General features: G+C 34.7%; 2 protein-coding genes across 3 annotated transcripts; one reads left to right on the top strand and one right to left on the bottom strand.

Moving 5' to 3' along the window:
• Positions 1–492: 492 nt before the first annotated feature.
• LOC113684367 (vacuolar protein sorting-associated protein 29) lies at positions 493–4235 on the bottom strand. Its single transcript, XM_027201729.2, has 6 exons — positions 4095–4235; positions 3369–3443; positions 2728–2844; positions 1930–2037; positions 1599–1726; positions 493–1071 (listed from the first exon to the last, which is right to left on the bottom strand). Exons 1-6 carry the CDS (start codon positions 4158–4160, stop codon positions 951–953), a joined length of 615 nt encoding a protein of 204 aa, XP_027057530.2. The 5' UTR covers positions 4161–4235; the 3' UTR covers positions 493–950.
• Positions 4226–12328, top strand: LOC113685733 (sin3 histone deacetylase corepressor complex component SDS3). 2 transcript variants are annotated; one of them, XM_027203282.2, is made up of 15 exons: positions 4226–4529; positions 5419–5620; positions 6296–6362; positions 6536–6591; positions 6749–6820; positions 6982–7001; positions 7698–7757; positions 8341–8437; positions 9007–9099; positions 9793–9875; positions 10175–10238; positions 10436–10514; positions 10777–10830; positions 10980–11010; positions 11315–12328. In XM_027203282.2, exons 1-15 carry the CDS (start codon positions 4416–4418, stop codon positions 11459–11461), a joined length of 1239 nt encoding a protein of 412 aa, XP_027059083.1. In that variant the 5' UTR covers positions 4226–4415; the 3' UTR covers positions 11462–12328. The 2 variants fall into 2 exon arrangements, with proteins under 2 accessions (XP_027059083.1, XP_027059074.1); XM_027203273.2 differs by having other exon boundaries at positions 5416–5620.
• Positions 12329–13073: the final 745 nt, after the last annotated feature.

Here is a 13073-nt window from a genome sequence, read left to right as displayed (position 1 = left end):
AATTCTTAGGTGCTGACAAGGAGAATTAAACAGTCAAGAACTTCTCTGGTTGGTGATCATTTCCCTTATTCTTGTGACCATAATGTTAGGTTACAGAGTGAAAATGTAAGAGAAATGATGTTAGTCTAGTAAGAGTGATTAGCATCTAAATTCTCTTTACAGTATCATCCCTGATTGTTAGGAAATGTAAAGAGAAAAGTATGGAGAATATGCATTCTGATGTTAGGGTGTAAAGGTTTTAAGGTTATCTGGGAGAATCATTTTGGAGTCTACATTGTAACTAGTTGAGGTGGTGGTTCAAAGATTATTACCCATCCCACCTTGCCTGAGACCTTTCCTTTTTTTCCTGAAGGGTAGGGTAACCCTTGGTAGTTTATCTTATCACTTCAAACCTTCAGTATACCTATCCCAGATAAATGATCAAAGTACAGTTATGACCTCAATAGGTCTCACCTAACTATAAAAATAGTTGAAGCATGTGGATGAGATGCATTTAGAAGCTACAAACCTTTATTTGAAAGATTTACAAAATGTATACAACAGTACACCTAGTCAAGCTGGGTCTTGCCTGCACAATAGAAGTGCAGACTAAAGTGAAATTCTGTTTGTTTAGAAACTGCCACTTTAAACCCCTTTTCCACAAAAAGAACAAGTCACATGCCTCTTTTTATTCAAACAGTTACCAACAAATCAAACTGATAATATAGACTAAGATAATGTTGCTTTCTTTCAGTTCAGTAAAAGCAACTCATTTGTGAATAATCATAGCTACTGTGTCTCCTCTTGTACTGTTCCTATTCCTTTTTTTACATTCTTTACAGTTACAAGTCAAACATTTTCAAGTTTTCTTTTTGTAAATGTCTTTTTACACTCAGAATGATACCTAATATACAATATTAGCATCTGGGATTAAAAAAAAACTGACTACAAACGATGATGAACCCATTTCATTACACTGGTTTCTTGTACTCAATCCTCTCCACCTTCACATCATCCTGAATGAGCTGGTACACATATGTTACAATAGTACCTCCTTGAATGTCCATCAACACAAATGATGGTACAGTGTCACTGCAGTAGAGGAAAAAAATTGTTTTGATACAAAATCACCATGGGTAGCCACCACTGTATTCATAGAGCACAGCACTGTTATTTTTTTGTGTTTACAGAAAATGGAAGAGAAGCACAAGTTGAGTGCAAGGAAAGCTCTAAGGGTGCTCAAAAGATGCTCTTTAAAGAAAGAATTGTTTAAATTTCACTCAATTTTCATAGATTTACCTTATTTCTTTATTATTTTTCATAAATTCCTTTCTAAAGAGGGGCTCTAAGCTTAACCTTTTGCAAATTGCCACTTGGTGACTTGCAAAAAATAAAATACTATTCACAAGAAAAAAGAGTAGTCTAAAAGAAATAGATACAAGTCATATTCTTTTATGTATATGTTTACAAAACTACTGCATGGCCATTAAGTACAGATCACCAAATAAAAAAATTTGCTGCAAATTTAGTGGCTAAAAATACTTGTTTTTCTTTATGACAATTAATCGAAATGATCGTAGCTTGGAGATACCAGATGTATATTTTACTTTTATTTCTACCTTTGTAGTGGATGATATGCTCCAGTGGCTGAACCAGGATTGATATAAAACCTTCCCTCATGTTCATATGCAGCAAACTTGTGTGAGTGGCCATAAATAAGTATGTCGACATCGAGCTGCCGCTGAAGCTGTTAAAGACAAAAACAAAACTATTATCATAACAACACTCCATACAACTATTACACATTAAACAATACTTGACAAATTCATCAGCTGTATCTTGATATACCTCTAACTCTCCAATTGATTTCTATCATGATGATAGATAAAGCAGCTAAAAAGGAGATTTACTGATTAGATCTTTATTTAATATTAGTGTTACATCACTCACCATTGCAAGGGACTCAGGGTCCCCCCATGGAACGATCTGATGACCATGACATACTCCTATCCTAAACTGTCCCACATTCACTACCTTCTGCTCAGGATAAGATAAATTCTGAAAAGAAATATGTGTCCTTGTCAATCTGTGGATTCTATAAACTCTGAAACACCACTTGAAATATTAAATTCAATACATTTCTGTATGAAAAATCACTCACTTCTGATTAGCAATCTATGAATACTCTAATCTAAAATTCCTAAACAACTTTCTCATGTTGTTGTTCTGATATTATCCCCCCATTTTTTCCCCCTCTTTTCAACCCTTTTACTGCTAAGATCTCATTGGTAATTCTCTTTACTATTTGCCATGCAATTCTTATCACATAAGTTCAAAGAATTTGGTACTGGATCAACTACTAATCCTCTGATTGACATTTTTCTTTATTCTCATCACTTGTCTGCTGGATATTGTATTGATATAGTGAGGAGAAATTTTATCTTGGTCACTGATGGGAGTTAAAAAGGGTTAAGACTAATAACTAAGTGATTAAGTATGAGATTTGCACACAGTAATAACTGAATTTAATGGTGTCTCAGCCAGCATTTTCACCATTTACATCACACTAGAATTAAAGATTGACATCTTGCGAAAAAGAAACAGAGGACTTTGTGAAACTCAATAACATATAACCTTTTAAAAGCTGTCAAAAAGTGAAGAGCTTGAATTCCAATTTGCAGTTAAATTATCACGCAAACATTACATCACATTACCACAGCAAAAGAGGAAAATTGGTTTTCAAACTACCTCATCAAAATCCCCTCTGACAACATGGACATCACTGGCCAGTGTTTTGAGATAGTCATATGAATCTTTTGCACAGAGATTTCCAGTGCATAAGATGTGCTGTATTTTTCCAGGTACCTGAGAAATAAAAAGACAAAGCCAAATGAAATTATAACCCTTTAACTCTCAAATTCTACAAGAAATTCTACCCTCCAATTTTTACACCCTGGTATATTCCTTTCCAAATTAGTTAAAGAATTTGTTCTTATTTCAAGATGTCACTCTCCAGCAAACAAGTTTGTTTTATCTCATCAACTTTATGCTGGATGATGTAATTTCATTAGGAGGGCAATTTCTAAACCCTTTACACCCTGGCATCAATATACATATTCTTCATACAGTTCTCTATACATTTCTCATAGTGCTGACATAGAGAATTGCTGAACAATCAAGTCACTCTTGGGGTGTAAAGATTTAACTAATTATTCTGATATATAAAGATACGCAAAAAATGCCAGGCAACTTGTAATATACTTGTTAAGTCTATGGTCATTTTCACACAGGGTTTGTGTATTAAATGTATTATTTCTGTTTGCAGAGACTGAATGACTTAGTGCAAGGTAGCAAGGAAGTAAGAATTTCTACTAACATGATTGACTCACCAACAATTTTTTAAACTTTGCTGGTAAACTGTGTTGCCGATGAGGAATGTGAAGGTCCCCAAGTACAAGAACAAGCTACAAGATGTGAAGTAAAGTAAATACAGTAAAAATTTCATTACTAATTGGATTTCTAATAAAAGTAGCTGCTGTACATTCCCTTGCATTTCCTGTCCATTTCCAAATTCTAGCTTTTTTGTGGAAGATGTTATAACACTTTTCTATAAGATTACCTCAATCAGGTTTTAAAAAAGTATACTCTGGTTATTGTTATAGTGTAACTTCTAGCCATTCGTATAAGCTACCGTAAGAAGTTAAGACCAAAATTTCAAGGAATCAAGCACCCCGGGTTCCCGATCTCATCATCTACTCCTCTGTTCCGTATCCCACGGGTATTAAATGCACCCCTGATATTATGATACTAGTATTGCCTTTTGTACCCAACCAAGAAATAAAATATTTTCGGTCAGCCTTCTCTATCATGCCATATTGTGTCTGAAAAAGAAACAACCTTGCAGGATAAAACTGAAAATCTGGGCAAAGGGTTGATCTGACATGTGACCGAGTATTAAATGTTGCTACACTCGAAACTAAAAGCTCCATTAAAGGTGAACTAGCCACAAAATACCATCGGATAATTTTGACCAAAGGTAAAGGCTTTCTTATCATCTCTAAAATGACGAATGTGGAATATAATTAAGCTAAAATTTCTCATTACAAACGACTTACCATATTGACTCCCGTGAGTGTCGCGATGGAAGTACCAACCTTCAATTTGGCGTGGTCACTCAGCATAGGGAAGAAACCGGAAGTAAATCGCAAACAGAGAGCCAATCAACGGCTTTCTTCTAAAAATAGTTGCAGGAAATGTAACCAACAATTTTCACTCGCGCTCTGGCTTGGAGTGAATCTTCACCCACGGGTTTCTTCCCTTTTTTCCTATATTAGTCCCTGTCTCCTGGTGGATTCTCCGGCATAGATCAAATTGAATGAAATTTGCCTTGGTCTGAAAATAGGAAAGTCTATCTGGCTTTGCTCTCAGACAGCGAGATGCCCAAGTTGAAAGGAGTCGAAGGCACAAAATCCCACAAGAAAATGCGAAGAAAAAGGTCCACTGCGAGTACTGTCAAAGGAAAAAGAAAACTTGGAGGCAAGGGTAAAAAGGTAACTAACTATTGCAGTTTTCACGTAAGATTTAGTTTGCGTTGACCGAACGACCGGCATGATTTTCTTCTTTTTGAAGATCTTTGCGTGGGACGAAATAGTTCATGCTGTCTTCCTTCTTCCCTTCTTCAAAAATCAAGTGTAGTGCGCGATGAAAGTAAGGGCGCTTCTGTCATATTTACTTACGGTTTGAATTACATTGAAATTTTCAAGGCTCTCAGAAAGTGCAGTATCACTTGTCTTTGGATAATACGCAATGGTTGAAATAATTTGCTTGGAAGTGTTACTACTCGCGTCGATCTTTTGTGTAGGTAGGAGGGTCTCGAGACTATAGTGTGCAGTTTCTCGATATATAAAATAAAACATAATTTTTTTTCGATGAAAAATCTTGTTGCGTCAGGCAGAGGATGAACATGTATTTGATATTTTATGTTGGAGATATTCAGAAGTCGTAATGTATGGCTTTGCCCAGTACTTGTCATGTCGATTTCAGACGTCCATAGCTCTCTAGACCTTTCTGTTGGCTTTTGAACTTACAACTTCGAGTTGATTTCAATTAGGGGAACAAAGCCTTAACCGAAGATGTCAAATATTTGGATCATATTTGTTCAGGGGTAATTTTTTCGGAGCGATTTTCGTTTCTTGGCGATCAAAAGTCAGCTGTGACTCTCTTATCTGCGCGCGTTTGCTGTTGCGTCGAAGGAGGACGCAAGATCGATCTTGAAGGAAACTTCTGGCCGGTACCCGTTTCTCAGGAGATAATTGAAAAAAGCTGCGTAAAACAGTTTCTAAGGGATAGTACAAAAGATCGCTGAAATTTTCTATCAGTGACACATAGACAGAGTTTAGTGTATCGAGTTTTAAAAAAATTGTTTTTCTTTTGTAGCAGTCTGGAAGGAGCGTGAGCCCTCGGAGCGATTCATCAGAGGACAGCGTATTTAGCAATCAAGCCTGCGCACCACGGACTTCGGGAAGGATCAAAAAAATGGCGGCAGTGTTCAATCGAGAGGCGAGCTTTGATGACAATCGTTCTGATGTTTATGATGACGATGAAGATAGGGGATTTTTCCACATGAACGAATCAGATGAAGGTATAATTTAGTTATTGAGAGTGCGACAATTTGTATGGATGGATCGAAAAATGGGTAGTTTGTTTTACTTGTGGAACTCAGCAGTGCATGCATGGATATGTTTACATGTTAAGTTGCAAAATATGTAGGGTGTAATGTTTCATACATTATAGTCAACAGACTCTTGATTTGCATTGTTTGATAGTAGATTCATTTTTAGTGGGTACAGTTTTTCATTGCTCTCAGGGTTAGCTAAGGTGCCTGCATGAAATTTTGGATACTTGTGCATGTATGTGAGCTCCAGGTATTTTTTTTTTAGATATGCCGATTAACCCCAAAACACTTAAGATTCATACAGTTAAGAAAGGAGTTCCCTCTCTATGTTTTGACTGTATGAAAGATTGGGTTCCATGGCAATGGTTAACAAAAAAATGTTTGATTAAATATTTGCAATTGGTTTATGGGCTTTGATCAATCAAGATATTTTTTTATCATTGATAAGACTTTGATAATATTCTTTTTAAAGCCAGACAGTGTGAATTTATTTATTCAGCTATAAATCCCTGATATACTGTATGCTAGAGAGAATTGAAAATTTGAAGCTGAGAAATCCATTTTTGTAATGTTGAATAGTATGTTGTACCCATGCTACAAGGTACATGTATGATTAAAAATGTTATCTAAATTGAACTTTAGATACAGAAGATGCAAGTGAAACTGATATGGCAAAGCTTGAAGAGGAGTTTACAGAAATGAAAGAACAGTAAGTATTCCTTCCCACTTGATAAAAGGTTAGAGAAATTGCTTATGGACAACTTGTCTTACCTAATCCACCATAGATAGAGCTGACATGTAATCTAGACAATCACAGTATTTTTCACGAGATGTGCTCATTAGATTTAAAAATGCTAATTTATAGGTTTATTTATATTTCAGAATGTACCAAGAAAAGTTACAGGATTTTAAACAACAGCTACAGAATTTGAACAGTGGTAAGAAGATGAGTGCTGCTATTAAATTTGCTTTTGAGCTTAAAATTAAAATGGATTTTCACTGCAAAGTGTAGTTGACTTAACCCTTCACCCTTCACCCTTTATGGAAGTGAGAAACTGTCTTTGAAATGATAGAGCGATTTTCACTATTTCTCAGGTAAACATTCTGACTACACTAAGAGGCTGAATAAACTTGATTTAGTTAGAACAGAGAGACTTCTCATTGCAGGTAAAGTATTAAAAGCATTTCTTTTAATTTTCAGCTTTGTTTACTAGTTGTCATTAGTAACATTATTATACATGTGCATTACAATACAAGGTTGGATTACATTTTATTACAAACATTAATGTTTTTGTTTGATTCTATTCTTGTTTCTCTTGAATCTTCAGACATCTGTAGGAAGTATGAGGTACGTACTGGATATAGATATTATTCCATGGAAAGTATGTGCAAACAATTTTTATTCATTTGTTTTGATGCATCAAAAAATTCACCTTTTTGCTTCACTCAGTCAGTCGTTTTTTTGACATCACAACTGATGAATAAAAATTTTCAAGCACTTTCCATAGTATGATGTTTTTATTTCATATGTACTGAGATTTACACAGTAAAGCACAAAGCAAACTATTGTGGAAATACATTGTTCCGATCAGAGATAAAACTTAATAATTTAAGTGTCAGTAAGTATGAAATCAATTAGGGTTATCAACTAAAGGTGGCACCTAGGGATCAATTGTTTCCTACTTCAGAATTAAGAACTTTTCTCTTCATCTTGTCTTTGTATGTCACTATTGTTTACTTCAAGTAAGGCATCAGCTTTCTTCAAATCATGTTTAAACTCTAAACTGCTTGCTTTAATTTATATACTCCATAGTTATCAACTAGTTTCTATTCAATTCACAAATGATATACCTTGTATACCCACATTTTAAAACTATGTAAAGAAAGTAAAATTTACTTGTTCAGTGCTTTCTGATTTCACATATATATTTGATTGTGGTCAGGATTTTACATAACACACCTTTTTCCTTTGCGTTTGGTCTATATAAAATGAAGCCCAGTCTTATTTGTTTGTAATAGTGATATTCTTGCATTCTTCACAAAGATTGAGCTTGTTGAGAAGGAATATGTCCGTGAACAGAAAGCAGCACAAGAGGAGTATGAGGTAAGGGCTGCCTCTCAGTTATGGGAATGTTTTATTCTGTTTTTGTGTGATTATTTTGTAATTCTATTTATTTTTTATTCCTTTCACAAATATCTTTTGTACAGCATTATGATCTTTCACAACTAGAACACTACCCTATATCATTCATACAACTTACTTAAACTACTCTATGTAAAAATATGTTTACCAGTAGATTTAGCGACAATTTAACAATAAAACTTAATGCATAAAAATATATAACAACTAACAGTTCAAAATAACTAAAATGAAACATGCATGATTCTCTGTTACTCAGAGTTTCGTGCTTACACACTTGTCAGACAGATTTAATCTGAGCACTTTCCTACAGCATTTGGTACAATTTCCCACAATTAACAACAAACATGTATATGCAAATTTTAAAAATAGTCAACTATGGTATGTTGGTCTGATTTAATCCCAAATTCTCCAAAACCTAGTTGAAGACATGTGTTTAACTTTTAGTAACGAAAATTAACATGGCTGCAGAGTTTTGATTAAGGGTTTTGCTGTTGTGGTTTAAAGATAAGCCATTTGTTTGTATTTTTCTCCGTTATTTAATTAGCAAAAGAAAGTTGAACTCAAAGAGACACTCCTAAATGAACTACAAGAGAAGAAAAAGGTGATAGAGACAGAGAGGTCATCCATGGAGCTCACCGGAGGTTAGTTAAATAAAGGTATTTTTTCAAAAGGAAGCATTGCTGAATAACACATTATTTGGGGTAGACAAAAATTCCAAAGCATTTTGCAGCAACAGAAAGAAGCTCAGATCAATATCAGTATCTGGGCAACTGCCCACCTACCCCTCCCCTAACCCAAAATTAACCCTGACTTGTTATCAATTGACTGTTGTTGAGTTAGGGAAGGGGTAGATGGGCAGTTGTCCAGATACTGATAATGATCCAGAAGCTCTGCATCAATTAAAGTAACCAAAAAGTCACAGCTTGTGAGCTTTCATTTCATTGGAGCTTCCACATTACAGGGTTTTCATTGAGTAGTTAGTTTTGCTGTCAATCTCTGGTTTTTGTAGCATCCTTTATTGAAAAAAAAAAGTTATTTTTGATAAAACAGTTGCTAGCCACCAATAATAGTTGGCTCATGGTGATTTCAACCAGCAATAATCTACCTGTACATTTTATCAAAAATTTTTTCCTCTGATTTAAATGTTGTCTAGAAGCAAATTGTCTAGGGTAGTAATGCTAAATGACTGACAATTCTACTATTTTGATAGATTCAGTGGAAGTGAAACCTGCTGTTACACGAAAACTGAGAAGAAGACCAAATGACCCATTACCTGCTCCTGAAAAAAGAAGAAAGACTTCTCATATCCTTATGAATTCATTGCCCTACAATTCAATTATTGAAGATTTTGTTATTTTGTTACTAGGTACAAAAAATTTGTCAGCATATGATAAGTGCTGTTGATATGAACAGACAGTGAGATAGAAGGGATCACTTTGCCAGGTCATGTGTAGCCATTTCAGATTGGAGAATTCTGGGGTTGTTAGGTAGAACTCTGTAGTCTTAACCTCCTAACCCCTTGGAATGATTAGCATCTTGTCTCTCCCCAGGATCTTACCCCTGAATCAAACATTAAGGTTATGAGAATATAGGAAATGGTCACCAAGTAAAGAGGGTCTTGATGGTTGTACAAATCCTCTTCAGTGCCATAGGAAAATTTTTGTGACTAGTATGGAGAATTTCATAGAAAAGGTTGTGGTTATTCATCGTGGTGAATGACGATAAAAGCAAAGTTTTTCTTGTTTGTCTCACGTGACTACATCGTGACACAAACGAAAAAAAACTTAGCTTTTATTTTTATAGTATGGAGAATATACATATTGATGTTCGGGTGTAAAAGGTTAAAACTTGAAGTACTTTCTATTCTGATTGGGAACATATTTTTCTGTTTCTCATCACTCTTCTCCTGCCTATGCATTTCTCCATCATTAAAAACTCTGTTTGTTTCTTTTTGACCTGAGTTCTATGTTGTCTTGGCAATCTTAACCAACCTCACCCCAGATAAACTACATGCTTGATGAAGAAGATATCATGGAAGACTTAAAAGCCCTCAACAAGTTGGTCTCTCTTCCAGGAGAGGTGATGAAATGTTTTTGAGTGTGATGAAAGTATTGATTGATTATATGTACCTTTTTGCTGTGCCTCTAAAAAGGACAGGAAAAAAAGGTCATTTGTGATTGCTTAAAAGGATGTTTCAAAAGGATGTGTGAAGTTATTCTTAGTTTAGTGATGATTTATAACTGTGAATAACCCTTTTTTTTTATTCGAAAAAAAAATTGTGATCTTGTAGTGAATAAACTGTTTAATCATTATTTGCACATAGTTGAAATTTATGGTGGTATTTATAAACTTTGATGATCTCTAATGCTGTATTTTAGGTGTCATCATCACAAGGCCAGTCACAGAATAAAACAGGATCAAGCCGTCTCAAAACATCCTCAGGTATCTTAATGAAATTATTTCTCACAAGCAGCACATGTATAATACAGCTTGCTCACCAAGGAGAAGTTATCCTTTTAGTAAAAGACAAAATTTTCATTATTTATTAGACCAAACTGCTTCTCAGGCTCATAGTGGGAGGCCTTATAGTGTCTACAACTCATGTGATATATACTTAATCTTCTTGTAAAATATCTCAGGAAACGGCTCACATTCAGAAATCTCATACCCAGTTGAGGTCCGCTCCGAGGATGGAAGGCTCTTATATGACAAAAAATGGTAATAGCATGTCTTGTGAAATCAATGTGCAGTTTATTGTTATAGCTCAGCATAAGTCTTAAGGAACTGCCCTAGGATAATTTTAATTGGTGAAGGCTTGTTACCTTCAAGGAGGATTTAAAAAATGTAATTTGAGCACCATGCATAAAAACTTGTGTAGATGGTGCAGCTGATTGCTTATTGCAGTATTTTTAGCTTGAGTGCTCTTCTGTAAAGGAGTATTGTAATAGATCTCTTGACTTTGGTTCTCCATCGTTATTAGGTTCCATAAAGGGTGTGGTATTGTTGTAGAAACAAGAGAGAATGGAAGATATAGGTGAGATTTCTTACAGTTGTTGACCATGGCACCTGCAGAATTAATTGTTGTTGTTGTTACCTTTTTAAAAAAACAAATTTATCATCATTATTAAGTTGCAAAAAGTTTCTTTTCTATTTTAGTCATTGAAACATTTTCTTTTCTTTCAGTGGATCCCTTCATTCTATTGGCCAGTCAGAGGTGAGATTACCTACATTTTTGACACTAATCAAATTTGAAAGATCTCATTTAGTTAATTTAATATGCAATGCTATATGCAACACTTCTCATTCCAAACTTTCTTTTGGACTTTAATTTTTTTAATTCATAGCTTATGGTGACACCATGAGTATAAATCCTGTGTTAAAATGTGAGGTATCATGATTGAAATACAGCATTGCCTGCACAACTTAAGTAATCCTAATATCAAGTCTCGTCTTACTTCCTTTAATACATTTGTCATACAAAATTACATATTGAATATTTTTTTTTCACATTATTTTAGATATGGATCAAGAAAACTGATAACACAAAAGTGCGAATTTACATTTCCTCACTGATGAAAGGGAAATTCCATCTCAAGAAGAAAAATTCCAGCAGCAGCAATAATAGCATGAATTCTGGTCCTTCAGTGAATCACTCCAGTACATAACACTCATTCTGAGGACATTTAGGGTCATTTATATCAACAATTACTTTTAATAATTGATGCCCCAGTCCATAACTCTTAACTGGTAATGTTTTCTTTGTTAATAAAGTGACACCAGATAAACTTTCCATGCATATGGAGCAGCACTAAGAAAGATTGAACTAACCAAAAATGTTAAAACTGGGAACATTTTCAGAGTTTATCATGCAAGGGGTCATAAAAGTTTTGTTTCAGAAATCCAATTTCTTTGGCAAAAATTTGCAGTCAAAAAAGTCTATAAGAGATCTACTTGTGTACATTATACCTGGTAACAGAGGTGCTGTTTGTGAAGGTCACAGATATTTATTTGTAAACTTTGTCGATATAGATTAGAGAGGGAATTGTCTCCACTGGAATCTGTAGATGTCGCTCTGTGTGTACCCTTGCTGGGAGTGTTCAGTTTTTATCACACTTTATATCCAATCCTTCTTTGGTTCTTGTAAATTCCCTGAATTAGAGTAAATCTCTCTAAGTTCATTACCCAGTTGTCAGTTTATCACACTTTATATCCAATCCTTCTTTGGCTCTAGTAAATTCTCTGAATTAGCATAAATCTCTCTAATTTCATTACCCAGTTGCCTATCATTTCGGTATAAGTTTTGTGGTTCCTTGTAACTTTAGGAAACATTGCAAACAGAACAAAAGGAAAAAATTAACCTCTAGAGGTTCTTCTATCAGCTGTGTTGAAAATAATTTTCTCCCAGTGTAATTTCTCTCGTTTCCTAATAATCAAGGTCAACATGCATATATTTACTCAGTCAGAGAATGTCATTGCTGTAAATAGTAACATTCAACCATGTATTAAAAACTTTGAAACAATCATTGTTACAATGAGCTGTGTGACATTTAAATTTTCATTGTACAATCAACATTCACATGTGGAAGATTATTTAGTTTATCTCTGTTCCATACAAACCCAAATTCTCTGCAGGCATGGCTCATCCTCACTGAAGTGAAGAAAAGCACGTAACCCTTCAACTCCCATGAGTGACCAAGACAATTTCTTCTCACAATAATAATACAATATCAAGTAGACAAGTGATGAGAATATAGAAAAATATCAGTGAGGGAATTATAAGTTGATCCAACACCAAATTCTTCAAACTAACATCACAAGAACTGTATGGGAGAAATAAAAGCGAATTACTTGTGAGATCTTGGGAGTTAAAGGGTTAAAATTATACAATGTAGAGTTGTGCAGACAAACCAGAGTGGAATAAACTGCAAGCATCTATACCGTGTTTTAAATACTGGGGATAACATACTGAATTCCATATATCACATACGAGTTAACCCTTTAAACCTGAAGGGTGATTAGCATCTAATTTCTCCCTACAGTATCAAACCTGTATCACACATTAAAGTCATGAGAGTAAAGGAAATGATCACCGACGAAAGAAGCTGTCAATTGGTAAACAAATTCTCCTTGTCAGCACCTAACAAAATGTATAAGAACAGTATGGGGAATATGCATACTGATGTCGGAGTGTAAAGGGTTAATATCAGTCAAAGGGTAAGGGCTAAAAATTACAGAAAAGGTTTAAGGTGCTTTTGAAAGTGAACAAACTGAAATTTA

This window comes from Pocillopora damicornis, chromosome 12 (assembly GCF_964200805.1).
Source record: "Pocillopora damicornis chromosome 12, jaPocDami1.2, whole genome shotgun sequence".
Taxonomy (NCBI): Eukaryota; Metazoa; Cnidaria; class Anthozoa; order Scleractinia; family Pocilloporidae; genus Pocillopora; species Pocillopora damicornis.
The sequence above is the reverse complement of the archived record's forward strand: the minus strand, read 5'-3'. Positions and strand labels throughout refer to the sequence as shown.

Bases quoted from the DNA above. Each gene is read 5' to 3' on its own strand.
- LOC113684367 (XM_027201729.2), bottom strand. From the start codon at position 4,160: ATGCTGAGTGACCACGCCAAATTGAAGGTTGGTACTTCCATCGCGACA. The intron at 2,038-2,727 runs GTAGTTTGAAAA...ATTTCTTTTCAG, and splicing joins TCAGAGGGGATTTTGATGAG to AATTTATCTTATCCTGAGCA. The intron at 1,727-1,929 runs GTGAGTGATGTA...TGTCTTTAACAG, and splicing joins ACCCTGAGTCCCTTGCAATG to CTTCAGCGGCAGCTCGATGT.
- LOC113685733 (XM_027203273.2), top strand. From the start codon at position 4,416: ATGCCCAAGTTGAAAGGAGTCGAAGGCACAAAATCCCACAAGAAAATG. The intron at 5,621-6,295 runs GTATAATTTAGT...ATTGAACTTTAG, and splicing joins CATGAACGAATCAGATGAAG to ATACAGAAGATGCAAGTGAA. The intron at 7,002-7,697 runs GTACGTACTGGA...TTCTTCACAAAG, and splicing joins ACATCTGTAGGAAGTATGAG to ATTGAGCTTGTTGAGAAGGA.